This window comes from Mauremys mutica, chromosome 7 (genome assembly GCF_020497125.1).
Source record: "Mauremys mutica isolate MM-2020 ecotype Southern chromosome 7, ASM2049712v1, whole genome shotgun sequence".
Classification (NCBI taxonomy): Eukaryota; Metazoa; Chordata; order Testudines; family Geoemydidae; genus Mauremys; species Mauremys mutica.
Genome location: NC_059078.1, coordinates 7,442,327 through 7,457,155, shown reverse-complemented (window position 1 = coordinate 7,457,155; position 14,829 = coordinate 7,442,327). Strand labels below are relative to the sequence as shown.

General features: G+C 42.1%; 1 protein-coding gene across 4 annotated transcripts in view; it reads right to left on the bottom strand.

The window, feature by feature from the left end:
- Positions 1–2,098: 2,098 nt before the first annotated feature.
- Positions 2,099–14,829, bottom strand: part of KBTBD8 (kelch repeat and BTB domain containing 8) — a 65,885-nt gene continuing 53,154 nt past the window's right edge. For 2 of the 4 annotated variants that reach the window (XM_045025579.1, XM_045025578.1), the window contains 3 exons: positions 11,328–11,538; positions 7,866–8,980; positions 2,099–5,651 (listed from right to left, as the gene is read on the bottom strand). In XM_045025579.1, the coding sequence (XP_044881514.1) occupies positions 5,188–5,651; positions 7,866–8,980; positions 11,328–11,476 (1,728 nt within the window). In that variant the 5' untranslated portion in view covers positions 11,477–11,538 and the 3' untranslated portion in view covers positions 2,099–5,187. Of the gene's footprint in view, positions 5,652–7,865; positions 8,981–11,327; positions 11,539–14,325; positions 14,395–14,829 lie in introns of those variants that run through there. The other 2 variants (XM_045025577.1, XM_045025580.1) reach the window with 2 other exon arrangements.

The window sequence follows — 14,829 nt, the reverse complement described above, 5'->3', positions numbered from 1 at the left end:
GATGGGGTTGGTCCATTGCAGGAGCATCTTGCCACAGTTTCACCTGGGTATCTCCTTTACTATTCTTAACCAAAAGTGCCTTCTAGATACCCAGTTAGTGACCATTGCACTGGCTGGACATTTACAGGCATTTATAGAAACCTCTCCTCTGAATGACTCTATAGCCAATTTTGTTCATAGCTCCTTTGCTATCCTTTGGAAATAGCCATGAACTCTGTACTTGCTTGGCTGTGGAGAACAAAACACATCAGATAAAGCTGATGACTATAGGGCACTGGCAGATATGCCTACATTGGAAGTGGAGACTGAAGCACAGGAATAGCTATTGGAGAGGAGAGTAATTTAATGTTTACTCTTAATGTATTCAGTCCAATACAAAACACACAGGAGGACAGAGACTGACACTTCACTGACCTCCTCCATGCTGGTCTGATCAGCCTTTTTGCTTGGACTTTGATAGGAAGCATTCCTGGGTTTTGGCAGAAGCCTTTCAGGCATGGCCAGAACTGCCTGCAGTATAGCCTGAGCCACACAAGGCAAAAAGAGGCTTTCCCTTCCTATGGCTCCCTCCCAAGCACGAGTCTCTTACAACCATTGGCAAGTTTGTGAACAGAAAAGGCACTAACATCACCAAGTACCTGTGAGCAGGGAGGGAGAAAGGGAGGAAGGTACCTCGACTGCCAGAGGAAGGACATGCCAACCATTAATTAAGGCAAATGTAAAACCTCGCCAAGAGTCACTAAAAAATGCCCAGAAATGTAGAACACGTTGTAAGGGTACCAAAGCTAGAACAGGTTTCAAGTGGGAGCTGCAGAGTATTGCTGAGGGAGGCAGAACATTCTAAACTGAAGCTCAGAGTGGGCTCCAGTCAGCACATGGTCACACTCACCCAGGATTGACAGCTTCACACTGCCTTCCCAGGAAGCAATGGAGCCAGCCCATTAGCGCTAGGTCAGCTGTCTTTCCTTGAGCGAGAATGCAAGGCTCACAAACAAACCGTGTAACATACAAGCAGAGACTCTCCAGATGCGGCTTTAAGTGCTGTGAAATTCGTTACAAGGAGACAAATCTTGGAGAATGCACTGTGCTGCTAAGGGTGCTACAACCCCTTCTGTTTTTGCGAGTTAACTAGTTACTTAGAAGGTGAACTTGTGGTTAAAGTCAAAGAGCAGGAGGTCTCAGTTATCAGGGCCGGCTCTAGTATTTTCACCGCCCCAAGCAGCATGCCGAATTGCCGCCGCGGACGACGGGGGCAGTCCGTGTGCCGTTAGGGCGGCACACCTGTTTCCGCGGTGGCGGCAATTCGGCGGCAGCTTCTGTCTTCAGCCAGAAGACAGAAGCTGTGCCGCCGCAGACAGCTGAACATAGAAGCTGCCGCCGAATTGCCACCGCCGCGGAAACGCGCCTGCCGCCCTAACGGCACAAGGACTGCCCCCGCCGTCCACGGCGGCAATTCGGCACACTGCTTGGGGGCAAAAACACACAGACTGCCGCCCCTTGCAGATTGCCGCCCCAAGCACCTGCTTGGAATGTTGGTGCCTGGAGCCGGCCCTGTCAGTTATACTCACAGTTCTGGCCAGGCTTCCTATGTGACCTCAACCATGTTGCTTAACCACTCTGTGCCTCCCTTTCACCACCTACGAAATACTTCCCTGCTTCATAGGGATGCTTGAAAGATCAATACAAGGTTTTTACTTAGTGACCCTAAGATAGAGAGTGGTATGCAAAAATACCAAAAAGGGCAATTTGAACAAAATTATAAACAGCCTTGCAAAACTGTCTCAAGTCTTAACAGCCCAAGGAAGGGGGGGGGGGGAGAATGAGGGGAGACCTTCAAGCTGGTCCTGCCTGCATTGGCAAATGTGGTAACTGGCTGCTCTACATTCCTACATGTGTAGAGAGCAGAGATATATCGGAGGCCCCAGCAGCTTCCCTCACCACAGGATGCCTCAAAGTGCAGGGATGGCAAGTATTTGGGATGTAGGACTGCAGAGCTGGGAAGAGAGCACATGGATGAATTTCTACTTGCTCACTCTACCAACTTCATTTTAAAGACATTTATCATTAAAAACTGTTGAAGTCCATTGTATTTCAACAATAGGTTTATTTTATTATAAGAAACGTAACATGACATTAAGTAAAAATGCAAAAATTGTGCAATTATGGCAAAATGTTTAAAAATCCACACATTTGCCCTCATAGAACTACAGTACTTCTTACTAACATACCTGAGCACTGAACATTGGATGCCATTTCTAAACAGCAACAGGGAGCTCTTCGATTTCTTGCAGATCATACTCACTACACGTCTGATGCACCAAGATCAGTTTTAGTGATTTAATCGACATCAAAATTTAGAAGAAAATGGAGAATACAAATTATTTTGTATTTTGATAAGATTGGGAGGGGGCAATATTTAAATTTAAAGTATCAGCATAAGAGTAAGTGTCAATTTAATAAGGGCAGTCTGAACAAGACAGAAGAAATTATAAATGGGCAGAGAGAGGATGCAGCGAGCCACATGTAAAGTACGAGTACCTTTGGTGCGGTTTTAATCAATTGTTCTCAAACTGTGCAAGTTTATTTTTAAAGTCTGATGCTACAGCAAGACTTTACCAGTTATCGGACTTTTAAAGAATTTAAAAGCATTTAAGAAGTGGCAAAATGTCTCAGCTATATTTCTGTTTAAACAAATTATTCATGCATAAGATTCAGTATTTTCTACTCCTATGCAAGTTCCAGGATTTAGCTTTTAAGCACATTACAGTCTTGGATCACAATCTTATTTTGAATGGTTAAAGAAAATGGAGATCTTCGTACTTTAGTGCAGATAAACAAAATTAACAAACCTACTGCAGAATTAACCACAGCATATTGTACTTCTATACATCACATGACCAGTCAATTGTTAACTCAAAATTCTATTTAATATTTTCAAGTAATATATTGAAATTTGTTCTACTAAATAAATATAGAAGATTGTCAAAAAGCAGCAAGAAATCTTGTAAATAGTCAACAAAGCTTTTAAAAAACAACAAAAAGTTACATAACACTTTTTGGAAGAAAAAAGTTTTACACACTAATGCAATACTGTAAGGGAGGGTGCTTCAGAAAGTTTGCAGCTAGAGTCCTACAATAGCACAAATAGAGCTAGCCAAGGACTATGGAAAATGTAAAAAAAAAAAAAAGCCATGGAAATAGCCTTATAAGAAAAATTCTTATTGTTGGCTGTGGATAACAATAGTATCTTGAAGGAACTAAACAAAAAGAGAAACCACATACCTTAACATTGTTTAAAAATGCAATCTTAGCAACTATGCATATGCTCTCGATCTTAAACAGTTTCAGGGATGTTCTAGCACCCACATCTAAAAGAAGCAGTCTGGTCAATCTCTGAACAATGAGGTATGTAAATGCAAAGAGGCTTTTTTTTTTTTCCCTTTTAGTTTTCACAGTTCGTTTTTTGATATTTTGTGCAAGATTTAAAAAACAAAACCAAGTGAGTTTGTTTCTTTAAAAAAGAAATCCTACTTTGTGACAACAAGGCCATACACTGAGTCAATGTTATCCAAAATCTCTCAACAGCTATGCCAGGGTGTTAAACTATTACTGAGTGAAACATTTGGTTTATGGAAACAGCTGTTAATCCAGATAATGGCCATCCTTTGCTACAATGCTTACCATTATCAATTTAAAATAAATCAGCTTTCCTTTACCTCAATTTGAGAAGTTAATCAGTTAAATATATAGGAAGATACAACATGCTTCACTCTGGAAAGAACAAGATTTGCAACAAATTACACACCTGGCACAGTAGAGCTGATATGAGCTCTAGGATTAAACTTTTCCCTTTTACATCCAGTTTTAACGATTGAAGAAGCAGCTAAACTTTAAGCCTACTTTGTCATTAGAAAAATAAGTTAGATGTTCAATCCACAGAGAAAGTGTTATAATATATTGAATCCTTATTCTACACCTGCATTTAAAATTCTTTAAACCAAGGATTTCTGTGGACAATTTTGTTTTAATAAATCGGATCATGAAGACAGCTCAGTAGTGCAAAATTTTTCACATTATAGGTCAGAACAGAATAGTGAAAGGTAATGTGGGGGTTTGGAAAAAGGAGAATAATCAAGTTAAGCCACATTTTTCAGTATTACTTGAGCACATGCAAACACTTTATGAGAAGCAGCATGAGCTCTCCACAAAATTAATAGCCACTAAGGCCATATCCTGTCATCATTCTGTGCAGGAACTCGCACTGCAGTAAAAATATGTTAAAAAAACCAACTCCACAATGGCAGGATAGGGTCCTAAGAAGAGACTCCATTAATAATAGCAGGCTGTTTTAAATAGTGGTGTAGGGTTGGCATTCATTTCAGACATACAAGTATTAAAATGTACTAGCACCATCAACTTTTGGGTTTAAGCCCTTTATGGGATGGAAAATGTTTTTAAGCAGTGTCAAAACTGCTTTTCGAGCACTACATTTAATTGGCAGAAAATAGCTATTTATACTGTTAGCTTGATTTTAACAAAGCCCACAGATAGAAAATGATAGCGGACCTTTTCTGTTTCAGACAAATATACTTCACATTCTGCTTCCAACTTCAATATTTCTCCCAAACTAAGGTAGTGCACAAACAACATTACGAACATTTTAGTAGACTTCAAAACAGTACAAAAAAAAGAGAATCTGGAGCTAGCATTCCTCTATGTATTTTCAGTTGATCTAAAATAAAGACCAAGTGATATTGCCTCAGGATTTTACCCGTATTAAAAAAAAAAAAAAAAAAAAGTCACTTCAAACTAGCTTGGATGTCCTTAGCTATTAATGCTAATTTCTTTCATTGTAGTGCATAGTTATCCTGGCTCTTCTATGCTTTGTTTACTTTTATCAAAAAACACCCCTCAAGAATGACATGATTAAGTGTTTACCAGAAAAAAAATGCTGATAATTGCACTTGTAACCTCCTTCTTGCTCCCCTGGAAAATATCAGCAATTTTAAAATGAACCAGTAATTCCCTCCCCAGCCTGCAACCTTTAAAGAGCACCCATCCTCATGTACAAAAAACTGTCTCTTTCAGCTTACATTAAATACTGACAATTTCTTTGTTTTCTTTTAAGACATGTTTTCTCTAACATCAGATACCACTGAAATCACTAAGGCTTGTTACCGAATAAAATTAAATAACTTTCTGAAGACACTGCGGATACAACTTAGCAACAGCACATTCAAAATGCCGGCCTAAATCCCAAAGCCTATCTGGAGTCTCATACACTTTTTGCCATTGGTCAGTAACCTCATCATACTGATAGAGTGAATTCTTCCTGCTGGTTCTGAAAACATGTTCTTCAACAGTGACTTGAGTGGCTCTGACAAACAAATGGAGTTTGTTTTTGAAGAGTACCAGTTTAATATACGGATTAATGGACTGATCGCATGGGAAGTCCTTTTTTCTAGTCCACTTATTTAGCTCGATGTCATAGGCCTCTACGGTAAACATACGCTGATGATTTCCACAGATTCCAGCGATGTAGTAGATGGAGTCATTGTATACAGCTGCCAAGCCTTGGATTCTAGGCACAGTCATTGGGGTTAAAAAACCCCAGTAATCTTTCTGTGGATCATAGCAGAGGAAAAATTCTCCTACAGAGACAAAAACAAAAAATACCACAAGTGTAATAGGGGGCTGGGGTAGCACAATGGATTAGCTTCTTTATTTGTGTAAGCATCAAGTTAACCCACAGAACCATCCAACAGCAAAAGTTGCATAGGTGCATTCTCGTGCATCCTGTAAGATGTGAGCAATAACACTCTTATTCGGAAGTTTCCACTAGGAAGTTACTCACATATTTCACTAAAAAAATTCTGTACATTGACTATCAATCAGTTATTTCAGAAAAATAGTTAAAGGTGACATACTTGCTGTAACAAGCCTTTAATAAGATGAGTGTAGATTTTTAAGCAGCAGGCTGAAATAAAACATTAACAGATGAACATTCTATGCATTGCACCAAATCTACCCCTAGCACTCCCTTTCAATAAGACACACCCTAAGGGTCATTTGATTTAAACCCAAATAAAAAGATGGTAAAGTCAGAATTCTAGCTGAAACTCCAGACTGACATACTGCCGCATGCTTTTCGCTAACAAAATCTGGCTCTCTCTGCTCAGTCCAAGAGCAATAAAAAAGAGAAAGCAACCACTCTGCAGAACTCTCTACAGATCCCACGGAATCCTATCAGTCCCACTCAGTGCAGCTGTGGTGTGCAGCTGGGAGGGAATCATGGCACTGATTTGCAATATTGCCTCCTTGCAAACCTACATTGGTTTCTTCTCCCTCTGGAAGTAATGCTGAGCTGTCAGCATGTTTTGTGGTTTGCCCTTCACAAAGATTGGCAAGAACAGAGAGGGGAGCCTGTCAGGAAAAGTAGCCAACATAAGGCCCAAGACTGACATATTGAGCCCTTAGCCTCTACAGGTGCTTAGAGATGGTGTGGGATTTCTCTGCAGATCTTGGGCCTCCCACTCAAATAATCATCTCGAATTCTACAAAGCCAGTTCTTGGCTGTGTCCAGTTCTGGGCACCACACTTCAGCAAAGCTGTGGACAAATTGGAGAAAGTCCAGAGGAGAGCAGCAAAAATGATTAAAAGGTCTAGAAAATATGACCAAGGAAAGACTGAAAAAACTGGGTTTGTTTAGTCTGGAGAAGAGAAGTCAGAGCAGGGACATAACAGTCTTCAAGTACGTAAAAGGTTGTTACAAAAGAGGAAAGTGAGAAAGTGTTCTCCTTAATCACTGAGGAGAGGAAAAGAAGTAATGGGCTTAAATTGCAGCAAAGGAGATTTAGGTTAGACATTAGAAAAACACTTCCTAACTGTAAGGGTAGCTAAGCACTGGAACAAATTTCCTAGGAAGATTGTCTAACCTGTTCTTAAAAACCTCCAATGAGGGAATTTCTACAAACACTTATCAGGGATGGTCAACATAATACTTAATCCTGCCTCAATGCAGGGGACTGGACTAAATGACCTATTAAGGTCCCTGCCAGTCCTACATTTCTGTGAAGTATGTTACAATTAGGTCTGCATATATTCTTACAGCAGAATAATATAATTCCATTGGTAATGGTTTAATAACAAAATAACTGAGGCCTTTAATTATGGCACAGTAGTTGACATCACTATAATGAATTCAGGATCTCAGAACAGACCGCTGCGTATCCTACTGGTAAACTCAGTCAAGTTCTTCAGCATTTCCCCTTCACTGTAAAATCTCTTGCTCCTTGGGCTTACTTGTAGACTCCATTTTAGACAACACATCCCTAGTGTTTGTAAACAATCACAATTTCATGAAGTCTATTTAATCTACTCCAATTCTCCTTCACCTTGTATAACCTTGTGCTAAAATAGGAGGCCCATTGTCAGAGGTGGTCAAGAACTGGATTTTTTTTTCTGCCATGGATGAAAGTTTTCTGACCAGCTGTACTGAGTTTACTAAGCCTCTCAGGAAGTGGGGAGAGGTTGTAAAAGCCCCCAGTGAGCCTACAGATTACATGGGGTGTGGAGGCAAAAAGGAGGGTAAGTTCCCCCTCACAATTAGCCTCTTAAAGTATACAAGAGGTGGAACTGCTGCCCCACTTTGAGCAGCAATGTCATGTTTCCATTCTCCACTGCCCCTCCGATCTGCCCTCTGTTCTCCCACACCCCCATTTTCTCGGTTCCCTACTCCTCTGTCACTCTTAAAATCTGCAGGAAGTGACCAATTTAGGAAGTTCAAAGGAGTAGAAGCACTGGAACGAGACAACTCCCTTCCCTACTGATAAAACAAAATTGCTTACACAGTTAAAGCACCTTACCCTGTAAAACATAGATGTTCTCTTTATATTCCACAGCACTATGAAATTCCATTGCTACAGGCATTGGACAGACAGCTGTCCAACAGTTCTCTCTGCTGTCGTAACACTCCACAGATTTTAGTGAATTTCGGCCATCTCCTTCATAAACACGACCACCTATTGCATACAGTTTACCACAGCAGTGAACCAGTTTGCAGCCTATTCTGGCTCGTAGCAAAGGAGCTTTAGGTAGCCATCTATTGCCAGAGTGATCATACATCCAAAAGTCACTCTCTGCTCTGTGGTCTATGGAGACCTCACTGCTGCTTGGCCTGTAGCCTCCTGCAATGTAAATATCATTATCAGGTGATACAAGAATTCCAACTTCCCTCAAATCATTTGGTGGTTTGCATAGTTTAAACACTCTCCCTGTGACTGAATCTAAACAAGGCACTGTTTGCTTCTTTCCTGAGTGTTTGTGGGCAGCATCAAAGCATATGATCATTTCAGAAGCAGTCATTCCAAGCCGTTGTGTATACCCATTGGCACTAGGTTGTCCCTTCTGTACACAGCTTTTGGCTATAGCCTTTGCAAACATGGGAGGGATTCTCTCTAAAAATGTTTCTTCCAACAGAGGCATTCGGATGCATTTGGCAAATATTTCTGGAAGGTGCACTTCTCTTTTATTTTGTTCATGTTCAAACCATCTTATAACGCTGTCGTAAACATGCTCTTCTTTGTCTACGTTTAAGTCATCACTGTCCAGTATACTTATGAGTTGGTCTTTTCTCAGCTGGAGAAACTCTTGTTCTTTGGTGACACTCAGAAACTTTTTACGAATGTAGTCTTGTGATCTGTCTTTGAGTTCCTGATGACCATAGTGATCAGCAAAGATAAACACCCCAATAGAGTTTTGTGGGTCCAAATGACTGATCATATATTTAGCACACTGGTCCTGTATGGAAGGGATCTGGAAGATACTAGCTGCAGTGAACAAAGCTTGGACATTGGCCTCTGTCAGCATTACTCTGGAGGTATATGCATAGTTCAATACTAAATGCATTGACTCTGCTTCAACACCAACTATACGAACTTCTTTCTGGGTACTTTCTGTAAGGCCGCTAGTGAACATAGATCTACAAAAGAAAAATATTTAGCAGTTTATTTTCAATTACCTTCTATCTACAGGTCTAAAGATAACTGTAATATAGTTTATCATAACGTGCATGCCATTCTAACAGCTAGGGCTGTCGATTAATTGCAGTTAACTCACGTGATTAACTAAAAAAAAAAGGTATCGCAATTAATCGCAGTTTTAATCGCACTGTTAAACAATGGAATACTAATTGAAATTGATTAAATATTTGGGATGTTTTTCTACATTTTCAAATATATTGATTTCAATTACAACAAAGAATACAAAGTGTATTGTGCTCACTTTATATTATTTTTATTACAAATATTTACGCTGTAAAATGATAAATAGTATTTTTCAATTCACCTCATACAAGTACTGTAGAGCGATCTCATTATCATGAAAGCACAACTTACAAAATGTAGATTTTTTTGTTACATGACTGCACTCAAAAGCAAAACAATGTAAAGCTTTAGAGCCTATAAGTCCACTCGGTCCTACTTCTTGTTCAGCCAATCACTAAGAGAAACAAGTTTGTTTATATTTTCGGGAAATAATGCTGCCCACTTCTTATTTACAATGTCACCTGAAAGTGAGAACAGATGTTCACATGGCACTTTTGTAGCCAGCCACGTGCCAAATATGCTAAACTTTCGTATGCCTTTTCATGCTTCGACAACCATTCCAGAGGACGTGCTTCCATGCTGATGATGCTCGTTAAAAAAATACATTAATTACATTTGACACCGAACTCCTTGGGGGAGAATTGTATGTTTCCTGCTCTGTTTTACACTTGCATTCTCCCATACTTTTCATGTTATAGCAGTCTCAGATGATGACCCAGCGCATGTTTCTTTTAAGAACACATTCACTGCAGATTTGACAAAATGCAAAGAAGGTACCAACGTGAGAGTTCTAAAGACAGCTACAGCACTAGGCCCACAGTTTAAGAAACTGAAGTGTCTTCCAAAATCTGAGCACGACGGGGTGTGGAGCAAGCTTTCAGAAGTCTTAAAAGAGCAACACTCTGATGCAGAAACTACAGAATCCGAACTACCAAAAAAGAAAATCAACCTTCTGCTGGTGGTATCTGCCTCAGCACATGAACATGTGTTGGTCTGCACAGCGTGGGATCGTTATTGAGCAGAACCCATCAGCATGGACTCATGTCCTCTGGAATGGTGGTTGAAGCATGAAGGGACATATGAATCTTTAAGGCATCTGGCATGTAAATATCTTGTGACGCTGGCTACAACAGTGCCATGTGAACGCCTGTTCTCAGTTTCAGGTGACATTGTAAAAAAGAAGTGGGAAGCATTATCTCCTGCAAATGTAAACAAACTTTTTGCCTGAGTGATTGGCTGAACAAGAAATAGGACTGAGTGGACTTGTAAGCTCTAAAGTTTTACATGTTTTTTTTTTTTAATGCAGTTATTTTTTGTACATAACTCTACATTTGTAAGTTCAACTTTCATGATAAAAAGATTGCACTACAGTAGTTGTATTAAGTTAATTGAAAAATATTTTTTATTTTTACAGTTCAAATATTTATAATAAAAAATAATTATAAAGTGAGCACTGTACACTTTGTATTCTGTGTGGAAATTGAAATCAATATATTTGAAAATGTGGAAAACATCCAAAAATATTGATATAAATGGTATTCTATTATTGTTTAACAGCGTGATTCATCGCAATCAATTTTTTAAATTGCTTGACAACCCTACTAACAGCACATATCTGATCATCATTCATATAATGCTGTCACGGTCAGTTACCTAAATATAAAGTGCACTTGTACTCTTACAAGTGACTCAGAAATGACAGTCTGGAGTTTCATGTTTGTGTCTCATTAATTCCATATCAAGTTTGCTCAATTTACATATATAAATAGGTTCTCTCGAATTTCTAGTCTGCACACTCAACCCAGGATCATAAGTTGTAATGCACTGCATGTCAGTATGCTAAAATGTCTGAATGAAGTTAAGAAGGAAAGATAAATAAATTTTGAATGATATGATGATAAACATGGAATGGATCTCCCACATAGAAGAGGGTTGTTTTTTTTAAAAAGACAACGTGAAGATGAAATCATTTCCAAAGTAAGTTTCCTTAAAAATACAGGTGCTGCCTTTTCATTCATTTTAAAAGCAAATTGGAAGAGATCATTAAAAAAAGAGAGATGTTTATTAAATCTGAAATGTCATCACTAGCAGAAGTTACACAGAATACAGCTGCAAATGGGTATAAGTTTAATAATTGCTATCAATAATTAAAATATTATTTAATAAGTTACAGAAGTGATTTTGCATTTGGTAAATACTAGTGCAGGGACCTACATACTATACCTGAAATAAGGACTGATTGCAGCAAGAACATTCCTATGACAGGAAAATGTCTTCCCATGATCAACTTCCACTACAATATCTGTCAGCTGTCTTTCATCATACATTGTTTTAAGTTGTTGGAGAATACTGCAAGCATGAAAGGGATCCATTCCACTGCTGACTGTGTTTGAAGAAGGAATTCCATTCAGTGTTTGTGAAAACTTACTTAGTTCTATTTAAAAAAAAAACAAAATAGTTTTACTGGTATTGCAATAAAGAAAAAGCAACAGAGCACACTATCAAGAATATATCCATATTAACACAAATATACCATATATCAGCATTAAGAATGACTATTAATTTGAGATTCCTCATTTCTCTAAATTCCACAATCTCCTATGTGGATAAATCTGCAAATTACACCTATCAACTTTAAGATGAAAGAGTCACATGGTAAATATTTTGCACTTATATAATATATAACCTTTCACCCAGTTATCCCAATCCTTGTTGATCTATATGAAGTATTTTTTTATCCCATTTTTACAAAAGAATGAAACAAGTCAGTGACTCAGGTCCCGATTCTCCAAACACTTATGTACGTGCTTAACAATGAAATGGGAAATAAACATTAGCTACTGACTTTTCCAAATAACTGACAAAATTACAGAACTAATGTACAGTTTACATTTTCAATAGCAAGTACGCACAGCCATGAATATTAAATAACATTGTATATAAATATGTATGTATTTTACAAAAATTATTCAGTTAGCACTTGAAATTATTAATCAAATGTGAAAGGACTCGACATCAATTGTGAAAAGAAATGAAAAACTGTACGTTTCTGAAAATATCTGAGGATTCCTAATAAGGTAAAGCCAAAAATGAAAATTGAGCAATGTTTCCAGCGCAACAACCTGTTTCATAAGGGAAACAAGTCTTCTGTTCAACAACAACAAAGGAAAGCTCAACAGGAAAAATGAAGTGTTGAAAACTGCAAGTCGGATAATGCTGCTGACTGCACAGAAAATGGTCATAATGCATTCAGGGCTAAACACATTTTAAAAAGACATGATGGATGGGAGATTTAAATCCTGTCTTGTGCTAGTGTGCTGCAATGTTTCCCTATTCAAAAGTCAGACACAACCTTGCTCCCCCAAGTCCCAGTAAAATCAATAGGGCTCTGATGTGCACAAGAATCTGCTGGCAGGCTTGGGGCCTAAGATTTTCATTATCTCATTGAATCACTCTCAAAGCAATTCTCAAAAAACACTCCTTTTTCCAGAAAGAACTTTAAGCACTTCCCTTAAAATGAGTATTCAGTAAAAGTCTCTCCACAGCACTGAGTAAGACATGACAACTCTGATATTCTAAACTAGAGTGCATGTTCCTCAGTACAGGTGAGTCACCTGTCCTTGTTTAGTATTGAGAACAGTCAGTGATGCTACTCAGTAAAAAATAGTAACACTTTTCTAAGGGTATGTCTATGCTACCTGCCAGATCAGCGGGCAGCGATTGATCCAGCAGGCGTTGATTGATCATGTCTAGTCTAGACTCAAAAAATTGCCCATCGAGCGCGCTCCCATCAATTCCGGTACTCCGGTACTAGACACTGTGGTGAGTAGATCGAAGTACATCAACTTTTCAGCGTCATTATTCACGTAGCTGAAGTTGAGTAACTTAGATCCATCCACCCTCCTGCTCTCCTCCCCTCCCCCCCCAGTGAACACCAGGCCTTAGTTCAACTCCAACCCTTCCTCATGCCTCGAGATACAGCACAAACTCGAGAGCTGCAGGAAACATACACTTCCTTCTGTAGGTGTGAGACTGGAATGAAAATTCCCGCATACCCAACACTGGACAGGTCCAAAACAACTCTCCCACCTGCCAGTTGCCTAACCAACATGCAAAACCAAAGGAGCTCCCGATACAAATGGAGTTGGTAACATATAGGTTCCCACCCCTGCATCCCATCTTCTTTATTTGCAGGATTTGACACCACTGACCTGGAAACTCCTCCCACCAGCTCTCTCCCTCATCTCCCTTTTCAATCAGTTCCACGACTGCTCACCTCTGCTCCCATCCTCACTCTGTTCTCCCCAACATATATTCCCCTCAAGTAGCACCCCACAAACTCTGACCCCCCCACATTACTCCTTCTGCCTCATTCTCCCTCAGTTAGACCCCCAAATCTGCACGCCCAACCAGACACTCTCCCCCACATACTACTCCCAAAGCACCCCACCCACAATTCTCTTCCCCCTCACTCTGCCTTCAGACACCCTTCCCCCCCCCGGCACCCCCAGCTCTGCCCCCCTCAGACACCCTCCCCCCCGCCCAGGCACCCCCAGCTCTGCCCCCCTCAGACACCCTTCCCCCCCCCAGGCACCCCCAGCTCTGCCCCCCTCAGACACCCTCCCCCCCACCCAGGCACCCCCAGCTCTGCCCCCCTCAGACACCCTTCCCCCCCCCCAGGCACCCCCAGCTCTGCCCCCCTCAGACACCCTCCCCCCAGGCACCCCCAGCTCTGCCCCCCTCAGGCACCCCCAGTTCTGGCCCCCCAACACCCTCCCCCCAGGCACCCCCAGCTCTGCCCCCCTCAGACACCCCCAGTTCTGCCCCCCCCACACCCTCCCCCCAGGCACCCCCAGCTCTGCCCCCGTCAGGCACCCCCAGTTCAGCCCCCCCGCCGACAGCCCCAGCTCTGCCTCCCCCACACCCTCCCCCCAGGCACCCCCAGCTCTGCCCCCCCACACCCTCCCCCCAGGCACCCCCAGCTCTGCCCCCCTCAGACACCCCCAGCTCCGGCCCCGTGACACCCTCCCCTCAGACACCCCCAGTTCTGGCCCCCCCAGGCACTCCCAGCTCTGCCCCCTCAGACAACCTCACCCCCAGGCACCCCCAGCTCTGCCCCCCTCAGACACCCCCAGCTCTGCCCCCCCCCACATCCCCTCCCCCCAGGCACCCCCAGCTCTGCCCCCCCCCGGCACCCCTCCGCCGGCCCGGCCGCACCGACCTCCCAGCGCTGCCATTCTCGGGGTCCGGGCTGCGAGCGAAGGAAATGTCACGGCCGGGGCCGCTTGCCCTGCTCCTCTCCGGGGTGCGGATACTGCCTCACCAGCCAACCAGCCTCCCCCCCACCAGCCAAGTTACAACGCGCTGATTGGCCGGGGCTCGCAGTGCATGCCGGGCAATGTAGTCTTTTTCCCCCCCCCACGCGCCGGGACGGGTGGGCTGGGCCTTTCGCGCGCGGTGCATGCTGGGATCCGTAGTTCCTGAGGCCCGCCGCGGGGGTACCGCTGGGAATTGTAGTTCGCAGCGGGTGGCTGGGCCGGAGCCGCTGTATCCCGCCCAGCGTTCCTGACCCCGGCGGGAGCTGGCCCCGGAGCCTTGAGGCGGCTCGCAGGACCACCGGAGCCCCCTCGCCCGGCCCGGGCACATGATGAGGGCTAGGAGGGTTGCCAATGGGGGTGGGATGTATTCCTGGAGATTTCCTCACATGACATAATCTCCCCTTCAA